The sequence below is a fragment of the Coccinella septempunctata genome, chromosome 5 (genome assembly GCF_907165205.1).
Source record: "Coccinella septempunctata chromosome 5, icCocSept1.1, whole genome shotgun sequence".
Taxonomy (NCBI): domain Eukaryota; kingdom Metazoa; phylum Arthropoda; class Insecta; order Coleoptera; family Coccinellidae; genus Coccinella; species Coccinella septempunctata.
In genome coordinates, this window is record NC_058193.1 from 3,693,525 (window position 1) to 3,708,720 (window position 15,196).

Below are 15,196 nucleotides of genomic sequence, written 5' to 3' on the forward strand. Positions count from 1 at the left end.
CTATACCAATGCTCAGTAATGCACACTATTTCTGGGTTTAGTTCATTCAGTAGCAAATTTAACTGACTGATTTTATTTTTGAGACATTGTGTATTGAGATTGATTATTTTTATTTTAGTTGGTGCTAATTAACTTGGGGTTCGTAGATTCCTGTTGAAAAATTGTCGGAGACGATGTAATGCCTACTGATTTCCTATTATAATTAAATCGGTACCTCGAAAAAGCAACCCCTGACGGCCAGAATTTACAGTCATATACCTGTTCTTTATGCTTAAAGTCTAGTCCTACCTGGAAACATTCATTATCAGCAATTTGGTGATATGTGTTAATTTTATTTACAATAATTTGTTCTTCTTTCGACGTTTCCAATTTATCTGTTATATAGGTTTTTATTATTTCTTCCGTTACACCTGTTTTAATTTTCGAAAGAAATAGCCATACTTTTTTAACGCGAACGTCCCTACCTTGAAATGTAGTTTGGTTTTCATTGTTTGTAGCTGTACCAATAATTTTTGGGCGTTTCGGTTTAATCGTCCTCCATGGAATTTCCGAATTGCTCGAATTTCTCCCCGTGTTTTCATGTTCAGTATTATTGTTTTGTTTGCTTTCGTCCGATATCGTAGTTTGGTTGTGCTCTTTCATTCTGCTGTCATTCACTTCCGTCAGTTGACTTTGACTTAATTTGTCTTTCGATGGTCGTAGGTCAGTTGTTTGTTTCTGCGTCTGTCTCTTCTCCATTGACGTGTTATCATATTTATCAACATTTACATTTTTTTTCAACATTTGACTGTAGGATTCGTGATCCGACTTCTGAATTTTGAAACTAACCTTATCAGAAAGGAGTTTATTATTTTCTCGGAGGATTCTGTTGCTTTCCTGGCACTCTTCTAGCAATCTTTTCAGGTACTCATTTTCTAAATTTAATATTTTATTTTGAACCATCAGTTCATCATAAGATAATGACAGTTCTTCTGATTTTTTTTCCACTGGTACGTGCTTACAAATTGCATCCTTGCGATCTCCTGCCAGCCTAATGCATGATGGATGGAAGTTTTCAAAACACTTCCCGCACTGGACCGAATTCACAACTTTATGGTCACAACCTGCACACTTTTGTTTGGGTTTTTTGTCACCTTTATCGGGACGCAACTTTAGTTCGTCCTCAATCGTCGCCATCTTTTTAAAATTAATTAAAAATAAATTAAATTAAAAATAAGAACAATGCTGACGAGACATCAAGAACATCGCCCTAAAAACTGGATAGAACGAACAGAGCTACTACGACCTTCTTGGGGGTCGAGGAATTATTGATTTGTCCAACCTTATGTCCTAGGAAAATGAAGGACTTCGAGAATATTACAATTATTAATAATATTGATAATGTTTATTATTAGAATATTTTTCGTAGTTGTTCGATTTACATTTTCTATTTCACTGTTCAAAATTTAATTTTCTGTTTCTAGATCTTCAACTATCTTCTTCAGAACTGGGAATTTCAACAGTATTCTTGATTCGCTTGCTGCAATCGAATTTTTATTTCTTTTATTGAAATCCATCATCGTACATTTGTTTCGTTGTGACATGAGAATTGTCGTCGGCCATCTTGAAATCTCTAATCGTTGTATTTACATGCTGCTTCTTTGTTGACACCGACCACATTGTACAGTCAACTGATCTGAATTAAATTACCTTTATTTTCCTTTTCATGTTCAATTTTTGAAAAAAAAATTTTTGAAAACATATTATACTGTCCTCTATGCTAAGAAAAACACTGTTACCTTCTGAACTTTAACAACTTCATGTCCACTGCAGATACATAAAATTCATCATTCATTGCTGTATCCCGTTACCGGGAATTAATCTACAAAAAGACTTAAAAAAGAACACACTTATGATTTCTTGGGGCTAATTGCGACTATGTGGCCTCCCGTGTCTGAAGAGACCCAACCGTGACCTACAGATCCTTCCACACACCGGGCATGAATAGTCACCAACCAGATCTGGCCGCCGCTGAATTCTTCTCGAGTCTCCATTATAACTGTGCACCATAGATCTCCACTGTGACCTGTCTAACGCTAGTTGTTCCCAATTATGATTGGCATTAATTGATTTTAGGGATTGATGTAGTGTATCCTTATACTGGCTTATACTGGCCTCCTGGTTTCCGGGCTCCCTCTGCCAATTCGCTATACAGAGCTATTTTGAGGAGTCTTGTGTCTTGCATCCTCAGAATGTGGCCCCTCCATCTGAGTCGGGCCCTCGTTACTTGAGTCTCAATTGTTGTACAACTCGCGCGTTGCAAGACTTCTGCATTCTAAACTTTGTGGAACCATCTGATGTGCATTATCTGTCTTAGATGACTTTGTTGCGTTTGTTCAAGCTGTTTAATATGTCGCCTGTAGGGCGTCCAGTATTCGCTTCCGTAAAGAACCGTTGGGAGGACGACTGCTTTGTCTTGTCTTGGTCCTCAGATTGAGGTAGTGATTTTGAAACACTCTGACTTTTATCTTTCAGAATGCCTTGGTTCATTTCTGTGAGCTTAGCGTCCAATATAAGTCAAGTTTAGGGACCAAATGCAGCTCACCCCCTCACCTTATCAAATTGAGGAGGGGACAGTCATACGTGTGAATGTAGCATGCACGCTTTTAGTTGGGGAGCCGAAGAGGGAAATTCGGGATTTACTCGAGCGTGTCAGATTAATATAAGGGGACATACCTAGGACCCTGTAGAGTACCTCTACCAAAAATTAGACCTGTAATATAGTGGGAATTGTCTAGGACAGCCTGTAAGAATAGTAAAAAAAAATGATCATTGAACATACTCGAACGTGTCAGATTAAGATATATGTGAATAAACAAACGAGAAGGAACAAAGGTCTATATTTTCTATCCCATAAAAAACTCTCAACTTCTTTGTGTGTAACCGGTTTCGTCATGAAACGACATCATCAGACACAACACTGAAAAGAACAGACAAATATCAGACATGCACAACAATCAAAAAACATCAGCTTCCTAACCTACAGTACAATATTTCGTCAAAAAAACAATTTTTCCTCAAAAAGTCTTCAACCATAAGGTTTACAAAAATGTGTTCTCCCAGAAGAGAGAAATTAACGCTGGTACAAAAAAATACATCGACATCGGATGACACTTGACATTCGGTCCCGCTCTATGATTACTTTTCTTCTTCTTTTTTCTTCTTTCCGGACCAACATTATGTCCACCTCACACAACTGTCAGACCGGAGGCGCCCTCTGTCGGTCTCCGCTCACATCCGCTAAAGCAGTACACAAATTCGGTGCCTCAATTGAGAGTTGGGCATTAAGTATCTTAACTGGGCAGAATCTGCAATGCTTAATTATCTCAAGGTATTCCAAATTATTAAGGACTCCAACTCTTCTCTCCCTATGCAATATGTTGTAACCTTCTTCGAGATCTACCGGATGTCCTGTCTCCAAGATGTGTTTAGCAAACAATGACTCTGTGTTATTCTGTCTAATGCACCTGTGGTGTTCCTTAAATCTGACATCAAAACTCCTTTTTGTGCGTCCAATATAAAAGGAACCACATGTACAATTCAATTTGTAGACACCAGCATTATTCAGTGGACTATTTCTGTCCTTATTATTCATCAACAATTCACTCACGGTCCCAACAGTTCTGAAAAAACCATGACATTAATCCGTTCTCTCAAAATCTTTGCAATCCTGTAGGAAGACGTCCCACTGAAAGTCAGTGATACATATTTCTTAGGTTCGTCATCACTTTGCTGAAGTTGGCTAATATACACACTTCGCTCAAGAGTTTGTCTATTCCTTCTACATATCATCCTGTCAACTGAACTCTCCGAGAAGCCATTATTCCTTGCTATTTGTTTGATAACATCAATCTCCTCACCAAGGGCAACTGATGACAACGGTAATGCAAGGGCCCTGTATACGTAACTGCGGATAGATGATAAACGGTGGGAAAACGGATGGAAAGAAGTGTTATGTATAACCACCCCAGTATGAGAAGGTTTCCTATACACCTGGAAGGAATGGTTACCATTGTCGTTTGTAATGCTAAGGTCCAAATACTTAATGTTTCCTTCCTTTTGAACTTCCATCGTGAATTTTATTTTTTGATGTATTGAATTCAAGTGTTCTAAGAACTCCTGTAACACATCCAAGCTGCCATTCCACAAGCACAGGATGTCATCCACATACCTGTAGTAGTATACGACATGTTCTCTGAAAAGGCAACTTTTGGAAATTTTGGTCTTCTCCATGTGGTCCATTACAAGCTCAGCCGACAAGGGGGACACTGGACATCCCATGGACAGGCCATCCTCCTGAGCATAACAATCTCCATCGAACACAAAGAAATTCTGTCGTAGACAACATTCAAAGAGTCTATAGTATTGTATGACTTCTATGTCACTCAAATTACTGTCAATAAGATGTTGTTTAATTATTTCCAAGGCTTCACCCACTGGAGTATTTGTGAACAAATTCACCACATCAAACGACACCAACACCGCCCCAGGTGGAATTTTTATATTCTTGATTTTATTAGCCAGCTCTACACTATTTTTAATCGAGTATTTTGGAGTAAATCCTGTAATCTGTCTAAAATGCCCAGCCAACCACTCTGCAAGCTTGTGTGTAGGAGAACCAGTGTAGGAAACAACCGGTCTAATTGGCATCTGATCTGGAATGTCCGTCTTATGGGTTTTGATTAGTCGATATAATCTAGGTATCGTCGTGTACTGAGGGGAAACATAACTCAAGAAGTGCTCTGGTATAACCATGTTACATTGTTTGATTGTTCTCCAGACATTTTTTACAAATGTGGGGAATTTTGGGTTAACCTTCAAAATACCATTCTCTGAGAAGAACCTCAGTACTCTTTCTCTATAATCTGAGGTTCTCATAATGACCATAATGTTACCTTTGTCAGCTCTGGTTAAAGTCAAATTTTCTTTATTCAGCTTCTCTTTAATCTTTCTAATTGTGCTGAAGCTAAAGTGGCCCCGATGTAAAAAACTCACATTCTTGATCTCCTGCACTTCCTGTCTCATCACATGTTCACACTCTGCTCTCACTATAGTTGCATCTGTAGACTCAAGCCTCTGTACCACAGCTTCTGTTTCTGCATCTAATCGTTCCAAGTTGGAAAGTCTTGCCCGTGTACCACCATTTCCTAGTCGAAACTTTGGGCCTTTCGATAAAAGGTTCAGTTCCTCCGGTTCAAAAAATACTTCAGTGAAATTGAGTACCGGGTCATGAAAATGATGAACATCAACAGGGTCAACCACTCCAGAAACCAAGGGACGTTGCCTCACTTGAAGATTATGCAGCTTCTTTCCAGCAACTGGAGTTTCTAACGTCTCTGTACACTGCACTTCGCATGAACTGATTCCATAAAGTAATTAAACTCAGTGTACGTGAGTAGTATTTTAAGTCTGTCATATAAGCTCTTAAGTTTCACATTTAATATATTGAGTGATATATATGATTTCCTGATTTCATCTTTGACTATACTAGATTTCAGTGTACTCAACATTCTACGGGTTTTATTTGTCAATATCGACTCATTCATTCTGATAGATATGTACTTGGGTGTAAGGTTCAAAGACTTGCATCTGTTGTTGAAGAAAAGTCTAGTTTGGATATTTGTCCTCTTGATCATAAGTATTCTAAAAACTCGGATATATGTAGCCAGACTCGCTTCTGAATATAATAGTAGTGTATCCATAAAGTATGGGACGGTGAACAATGAATAAACAAACGAGAAGGAACAAAGGTCTATATTTTCTATCCCATAAAAAACTCTCAACTTCTTTGTGTGTAACCGGTTTCGTCATGAAACGACATCATCAGACACAACACTGAAAAGAACAGACAAATATCAGACATGCACAACAATCAAAAAACATCAGCTTCCTAACCTACAGTACAATATTTCGTCAAAAAAACAATTTTTCCTCAAAAAGTCTCCAACCATAAGGTTTACAAAAATGTGTTCTCCCAGAAGAGAAATTAAAGCTGGTACATATTTTGAAGGTTAACCCAAAATTCCCCACATTCGTAAAAAATGTCTGGAGAACAATCAAACAATGTAACATGGTTATACCAGAGCACTTCTTGAGTTATGTTTCCCCTCAGTACACGACGATACCTAGATTATATCGACTAATCAAAACCCATAAGACGGACATTCCAGATCAGATGCCAATTAGACCGGTTGTTTCCTACACTGGTTCTCCTACACACAAGCTTGCAGAGTGGTTGGCTGGGCATTTTAGACAGATTACAGGATTTACTCCAGAATACTCGATTAAAAATAGTGTAGAGCTGGCTAATAAAATCAAGAATATAAAAATTCCACCTGGGGCGGTGTTGGTGTCGTTTGATGTGGTGAATTTGTTCACGATTACTCCAGTGGGTGAAGCCTTGGAAATAATTAAACAACATCTTATTGACAGTAATTTGAGTGACATAGAAGTCATACAATATTATAGACTCTTTGAATGTTGTCTACGACAGAATTTCTTTGTGTTCGATGGAGATTGTTATGCTCAGGAGGATGGCCTGTCCATGGGATGTCCAGTGTCCCCCTTGTCGGCTTAGCTTGTAATGGACCACATGGAGAAGACCAAAATTTCCAAAAGTTGCCTTTTCAGAGTACATGTCGTATACTACTACAGGTATGTGGATGACATCCTGTGCTTGTGGAATGGCAGCTTGGATGTGTTACAGGAGTTCTTAGAACACTTGAATTCAATACATCAAAAAATAAAATTCACGATGGAAGTTCAAAAGGAAGGAAACATTAAGTATTTGGACCTTAGCATTACAAACGACAATGGTAACCATTCCTTCCAGGTGTATAGGAAACCTTCTCATACTGGGGTGGTTATACATAACACTTCTTTCCATCCGTTTTCCCACCGTTTATCATCTATCCGCAGTTACGTATACAGGGCCCTTGCATTACCGTTGTCATCAGTTGCCCTTGGTGAGGAGATTGATGTTATCAAACAAATAGCAAGGAATAATGGCTTCTCGGAGAGTTCAGTTGACAGGATGATATGTAGAAGGAATAGACAAACTCTTGAGCGAAGTGTGTATATTAGCCAACTTCAGCAAAGTGATGACGAACCTAAGAAATATGTATCACTGACTTTCAGTGGGACGTCTTCCTACAGGATTGCAAAGATTTTGAGAGAACGGATTAATGTCATGGTTTTTTCAGAACTGTTGGGACCGTGAGTGAATTGTTGATGAATAATAAGGACAGAAATAGTCCACTGAATAATGCTGGTGTCTACAAATTGAATTGTACATGTGGTTCCTTTTATATTGGACGCACAAAAAGGAGTTTTGATGTCAGATTTAAGGAACACCACAGGTGCATTAGACAGAATAACACAGAGTCATTGTTTGCTAAACACATCTTGGAGACAGGACATCCGGTAGATCTCGACGAAGGTTACAACATATTGCATAGGGAGAGAAGGGTTGGAGTCCTTAATAATTTGGAATACCTTGAGATAATTAAGCATTGCAGATCCTGCCCAGTTAAGATACTTAATGCCCAACTCTCAATTGAGGCACCGAATTTGTGTACTGCTTTAGCGGATGTGAGCGGAGACCGACAGAGGGCGCCTCCGGTCTGACAGTTGTGTGAGGTGGACATAATGTTGGAAAGAAGAAAAAAGAAGAAGAAAAGTAATCATAGAGCGGGACCGAATGTCAAGTGTCATCCGATGTCGATGTATTTTTTTGTACCAGCGTTAATTTCTCTCTTCTGGGAGAACACATTTTTGTAAACCTTATGGTTGGAGACTTTTTGAGGAAAAATTGTTTTTTTGACGAAATATTGTACTGTAGGTTAGGAAGCTGATGTTTTTTGATTGTTGTGCATGTCTGATATTTGTCTGTTCTTTTCAGTGTTGTGTCTGATGATGTCGTTTCATGACGAAACCGGTTACACACAAAGAAGTTGAGAGTTTTTTATGGGATAGAAAATACAGACCTTTGTTCCTTCTCGTTTGTTTATTCATTGTTCACCGTCCCATACTTTATGGATACACTACTAATATAAGATATATGTGGTTGATTATATGTTGAAAAGTATATATTCTCTTAATCTGACAATTTAAGCGTGTCGAAAATGTGAGGAAGGGCGCCAAAGTTGCAAAAGAAAAAACGTCACGTGTACATTCTCGAGCGCGGTGTCGTTTTTTCTTATTTTATAACGGAAAAAATATAATCTAACAGTTTTAGCTAGCCGAAACAATAATAATTGGCTATAAAATTCACAAAAATCAGATTATTCGAATTATCTCCTCCCATGGGCTTTTAATCTTTTACGCATTCATAATAAAAGTTGTAGAGCATAGCATTTTCTACAAATTTTGTCCCAAGCAATTTTCACTACGTTTAAACGTTCTTGAGGTACATGCTGAAGCGCAAATTCACTCGTTGGAAAATAGTATATTCTAAGGTTCAGTCAGAGATTAATTTCGAAATTGTCATCATAGAAATGCCTTGTCATTTTGACAATTATTGGAAGAATGTAGATTAGACTGAGATACTACATTGCCCTTTCGCATGTGTGGCTAAGCTCCTCGCCCTTATCGGCCTCTAACTCGAGAACGCTTAAGAGTATGTAAAATTCCTTCAGACAAAAGTTGTGTAGAATTTTATTATCTTCAACTTTCATTATAAATACAAAAACGATTAGAGGTACAGGCAGGGATTAATTCGAAAAAAAAAAGCTTTATCATCTTCCAAGTGTCATATTGAGAAAACCCCCTGATTAGTGTTAGATTAATGGGTCAACACGTCTACAACACCGAGATTAACCATCTGTATGAAAATCTGACATGCTCGAGTATGTACAAGTAACGATTTTTTTTACATTCTCAAGGGACCGCGCTGTGACCTTGCGTTACGTCCAAATTGTCAGTCCCTTAAAAAGTAGCTTTCTTTGGGTCCAATTAATACTTATATCCTTCAAAAATCTGACACGCTGGAACAAATTTTTTTTTACCATTTTCAACTCTTCCGTACGGCCAGTTCCACCGCGCAAACTGTAAGATAAGCATGAATTCATCAGAGACACGTAGAGCATATATAATATCTCAATCTGACACGCTCGAGTATGTACTCCTGACGATTTTTGTTTTACATCTTTGAGACCCTGCAGACGCTTTCCCCACCGCTGAATGTGCATACATCATAGAACCTTTTTTTCGTTCTACCATGTAATCTTCAAAATCCACTAGGTTTCCACGACGCTAGAGTTAATCCCGATTTAGCATCTTCGGCTCCCCAACTATTAGGGTGACCGGCCACCGAATGCGAAGTTGAGCGAAGCTAAGCGTTTTCAATGCTAATATAATTAACAAGCTACGAATCGACTGACGTAGCTTGTCATTTAGCATTGAAAACGCTTAGCTTCGCTCAACTTTGCATTCGATGGCCGGTCACCCTTATGATAGATAGATTTGGCGAAATGATCGAATTACATATTAGATTGGTTCAGATTTCCATGGGTTGGGAGTGCAAAAAATAATTTTGTATGAAGATCTCATGTTGATATGTAGATATACAGTAATGAATTAGGGATTATGTTAAGTAAAAGGAACTTTTGAACAATCGACAAAAAGCTTGTGAGTCTTGTGGAAAAACACCGAACGTCCGCATCGTCTACGTGTTCGTTCCTGCTGCGGAAAGAGTCAGATAATTCAATTCAACCAGCAAATGTCACTTTAACGCACTCAAACGCCCCAAACGGAATTGAAAAAGCGAGTCAATTCTGGAACTACTCAATAAGGGGGAAAACAGCATTAAGGAAACGTTTACTTTCCGTACAATATCTCTAAGTAAACATTTGTTTGATGAGACTTTTCGAATATCCTGAACAGATGCCTATGACAAGATTGTGGTAGATTTGATGGTAAGTAAGGAAAAGGTAACGATTCATAAATCACGATTGTACAGGTTGGGATGAAACATGGAACAAAGTATATACACAATTCCCTGAAACGGATAAGACGATATCATTTATGAAACTTTGCAGTCAATTATATTTACATTTAATGCATCTGATGCCGTATGCACGGTGAGTCTTTGACTAGTACAAATATTTTAACAGTAGATTCTGGAAGTCAAAAGAAACATTTTTTCCATACCATTTTTTCCGATTCAGCCCTGATAAAAAGTTATAGCCATTTGGAGTTTTCATAATGAGCTCGAAAAAAAAATTACATTCAGAATAACTAGCTGAATCTGTGACACTACCCATCAGTGAATCTTTTAAGCATAGTTGTGTTCAGCCAAAGTACCCAATTTTTCAAATTTCACCGATTTTTTTTTATTTTTGAACATCGAAATACTTGAAAACGGCGCCATATGTGAGAAAATATAAAGAAAATATTTATTTTACAAAATGTTCAAATATTGAAACATTTTAGTTCTTTGAATTTTTGGTATTTCTATGGTCCGTAATGGTTATAATGAGAAAACTGGAAGAAGTGAGTGATATCTTGTGTTCAAAAAAGATTAATCAAATAAATGAAAAACCTTATTCCGAAGGAAGGCAATGAATACAATAATAGGAATAAAACTAAGATATATACCTCCCGCTGATATGATTATCAACAAGTGTCACGATCTGAATTGAACTATCCAATTTTCCATCGTCAGGGTCATTAAATGGAGAAAGTTCCACCGAAAAAAAGCCGATACTGACCATAGTTTCGGTGTCATTTGACTTCGTTAGAGCAACGCAGCTCCTTCTTATTCAGAAATAAATTTGGACGTCAGGAAGCGACAGCAGCCAAGAATCGGAAAAGCTTTGAAATTGAAGGCTGAAGGTCGGTTCATTTATTACCTAGTCACCAAGCAAAATTCCCATCAGAAGCCAACCTATGTGAATCTATGAACGGCACTGCATAGCTTGAAAGAAGTCCTTCAACGCTTTGGAGTTAGGAAATTAGCTATTCTCAAGCTCGGATGTGGACTGGACCAGCTGAATTGGCGGGTTGTGCGAAGCATGCCGTAGGTGGTATTTCAGGAGACTGGTATACGGATCCTAGTATGCCATTTTAATCCGAAGCAAACCAAGGAGCCCAGCAAAACTGTGGAGTGCTACTTCCATCAGAAAGGCTTCTGTAGGAATGGTGATGAGTGCAGCTTTCGCCACAGTCCTCGGAAAAATTCACGGAATCTGTTCTGGGACAGAACAGGCTTAAGGAGGGGACAGCGTAGCCAGTCCGGCCCTAGCGGCCGCTTCCTTCCAGAAGGAAGCGAAAGCACGGGAATGTTTCCGGCGCCTATATTAGCCCAGCGGAGGAGCAGGTAATTTAGTACAGTTATAGTTCACAGTGCAAGCGACGGACTAGTGAAAATAAATACGAGTGTACATGAATAGTAGTGACAGTTAGTTTGTGAGTTGATCATCATCATTGCTGTATCCCGTTGCCGGGAATGAATCTACAAAAAGGACGTTTTAATTGAGCGAAGAAAACGTTACAGTACACAGTAAAGGGACTCCAGATTGTGGAAGGGAACCAAGTAACGGAGTGATTGCACTCTGAAAGGCATGCATAGTGCTCTCGCGCTCACACTCCCGGCTGAATAATTGTCATGTTTAGGAGATGTTTGGCCACTACTATTCGTTTGAATGATGAAATATAACTTTTTTATAGTTACTTCAATCACATATTTCAATATCAGACATGTGAAAATAAGTAAACTTCTTTTATTTTTTGTGCAGCTTCAAAATGTCTGACAAGAGCTTTGGCCATGGAAAGTGTCTGTCACTTATAATATAACTTCAGAATAATATTCTTCAAAGCATATATAAAAATCAGCAATGTGAAAATAAGTTAAGTAACACTTATTTTCAGCTACCTTTGCCACCTGGTATCTGCCCTGGTGTCACTAGGCAAGCTCCACAAGTTCGCAGGTATTCAAAGCACATGTGAGTCTACTGAGATCCTAAAGTTTCATTTGTGTGAAAATAAGTTATGTCTACTCGCTCTGGGATCTTTTCCTGTGAAAATATGGGTCAATAACTTCTCTAAAACGTCTCTTCACAAACCTTTTAGGGCTTTCACTGCCAATCTCTGAAACAAAATCAATTAAAAATGAAATCAACGATTTGCTCCTGCGTAAATTCTTGCACTAATCTTCACAAACCTTTTAGGGCTTTCACTCCCAATCTCTGAAACAAAATCAATTAAAAATGAAATCAACGATTTGCTCCTGCGTAAATTCTTGCAGGAGCAAATCGTTGATTTCATTTTTAATTGATTTTGTTTCAGAGATTGGGAGTGAAAGCCCTAAAAGGTTTGTGAAGATTAGTGCAAGAATTTACGCAGGAGCAAATCGTTGATTTCATTTTTAATTGATTTTGTTTCAGAGATTGGGAGTGAAAGCTCTAAAAGGTTTGTGAAGAGATGCAAAATCCTCCCAAAATAAATTTCAATCGATTTCTCTAAAACGGTTTCATTGACTGAGCATTCTATGAACAGGAGAGTTCATAGCGCTATTAGTATGCCTTATCGGTAGGTGAAAAATGTCTAGTTGCCTAATACTCCTTATTGGAGCGTAAAGGAATAGCCGGAAGTGATGAAAATACTTTTGGGGTCATTATTCATCAACTTTTGAAAAAAAATGATGTCGCCAATGCTTCTGCGATCCTCAAGTTTGATCATATTAAAACATCGCAATCTTCTACTGTAATTTTTGGGATCCTTCCGTCTCAAATTCATGTTACACCGAGTGTTAGACTTAAATCCCGAAAATCTGAAACATCTACGTTGAACCTTTTCAAGACGCTCAATATACACCAAATAACATGGATTCCATACGCTAGATGCGAAATTTATTGTAAAGATAAGCGAAATAGAGACAGATGATTGCTCTGTAAGAGAACCAACTTCTGTGCCTCACTATAAATCCCAGCATTCTATTGCCTGAAATGACAACACAATCAACATGTAGGTATATCGAATTTTATTTTTAAATCTTACTCCCAGATCTTTAACGTATTATGACCGTTTCAAAATGACATCATGCAATTTTTACTGATATAAAAAAATATTTTTATTCCTGGTAAAGGAAATCACCTGACATTTTGTTAGGTTCAAATACTGCTTGTCTCACAAAAACGCATGAAAGCATTAAGATCATCCTGCAGAAACGGACAATCTTGTTCATTTACGATTCGGGAAAATATTTTTAGTTGGTCGACCAAAAGTAAGATTTGGCAGGTTCTGAAGCATTTTATTATATTACTAATGTAAACAACGAGAGTAATCCAATCATCAGTTAGTCAGGCAGTCAATAAGTGCGTAAAAAGTGACTCGTTTATCAATGCAATAACAAAGATGATAAGCGAAGCGGTTTTGAAAACCATAAACGATAAATTACGGAATCTAGAAGAAACGATGGTAGAAATTCAGAGAAATCAAGGTGAATTGAAAACGAATCTTGAACAGAAGATCGGTGTTCTGGAGAATGAACCCAAGAAATCAAATTCACGTGAACTCTGCATGAGGGAAATAATGGAAAAGATGGATCGACAAAGTCGAGGAAATAATTTGAGAATATTTGGCTTTGCAGAGGTTAAAAAGGAGGACACAAAGAAGGAGATAATTAAATTACTCAACTTAAAAATGTCGTTGACTCTGACTACACAGGATATTGATTTATGTTTCAGACTCGGAAAATTGTCAGGAGAAACATGTAGAGGAATTTTTCTGAAACTATTCAAGCACAACGTCAAACAGGAAATTTATACAAAGAAGAGATTACTAAAAGGTACTGGGGTGGTCATAAGGGAGGACTTGACTAGCCTGGGGTCGAGATGCTGAATGAAGCTGTTGAGAAGTTTGGTTTGGAGAACGTGTGGACCTTAAATGGAAATGTATACGCCAAGAATGGAGATGATAAAATACAGGTTGTTTCCAGGAACAATAGAAAACCATAGGAAGGAGTTGTGCCAGTGTTTAGAAGACAAATAACTAAGATATGGGGTTGGGGTATTAAATGCTTCAAATTAATAAGAAGAAAGAAAATATATTTAATTAATTCACTTTTTAAGCTTGCTCTTTATTTTTCTTCATTCTGTGAATTATATCTTTTGGGGGCTTTCAGTCTAGTAAGCGAGATAATCTGTTGCTATGCTCGATTATTTGAATTTAATTGATCAAAGTATTCAAATTGATGCTAAAACATGCAATAGTTTTCAGGAATATGTGCGAGAAGGAGGAGGCGGTGGCGTGCAGGGAATTAATATTGTTCACTTCAATATCCGAAGTTTGCAGAAATATTACGATGAACTTTTGATGCATATACAAATATCGGGAGAGTTATTTGATGTTGTTGTCTTATCAGAGACAGGAAGATTGGAAGATGTGAGTTTGTTTCCTGTTCTGAATTATACAATTCATTACAATGAATCAGGGATCAATAAATGCGATGGTGTCGCGGTTTATATAAAAAATAATTTAACAGCAAATGTAACTGTTAATCAGGTGAACGAGAGCAAATTTCTCAGGATAATTTTGGTCAATGAAATTTTACCTTATGATGGTAGAATAGGTATTACTGCTCATTATAGATCACCAGCAACAAATCAAAAAAATTATATAAGAAATCTAGAATCATATCTAAATACAATAAATCAACAAGTATACCTAGGGGACATAAATATAGATTTACTTTGCTCTGATCATATTGATACGAATGATTACTTGAACATTTTAAATTTAAACGGATTTATATCATATATGAATAAGCCAACTAGGGTTACCCAGAATACTCGGTCAACAATAGATCATATTGATGATAAGCGAACCACAAGAATCATATAATCTATTTTTTGAAAAGTTGAATACGTACATTTCCATAAGCACTAGCACAGAAAACCTTAAATCATGTAAACATAAAAAACTTAAGCCTTGGATCACGGCGGGTTTAATCAATTCGATAAATGAAAGGAATAGGTTAAAAATAAAATTGCGGAAAAATTATTCAGATCAACTAGAGTCTCAATACAAGAGCTATCGAAACAAACTGAACTCCTTGCTAAAACAAACGAAAACTGATTATTACCAAAATGAAATCACTAAATCGGATGAAACTTATAAAAAGATTTGGAAGATAATAGATGATATTACGGGAAAACAA

At 37.4% G+C, this 15,196-nt stretch overlaps 1 protein-coding gene across 1 annotated transcript; it reads right to left on the reverse strand.

Annotated features, from left to right (window-relative positions):
- Nucleotides 1-271: 271 nt before the first annotated feature.
- On the reverse strand, nucleotides 272-5,675 carry LOC123313087. Its single transcript, XM_044897791.1, has 4 exons — nucleotides 5,602-5,675; nucleotides 4,211-5,398; nucleotides 465-1,030; nucleotides 272-288 (listed from the first exon to the last, which is right to left on the reverse strand). Exons 1-4 carry the CDS (start codon nucleotides 5,673-5,675, stop codon nucleotides 272-274), a joined length of 1,845 nt encoding a protein of 614 aa, XP_044753726.1.
- Between the last annotated feature and the right edge of the window lie 9,521 nt (nucleotides 5,676-15,196).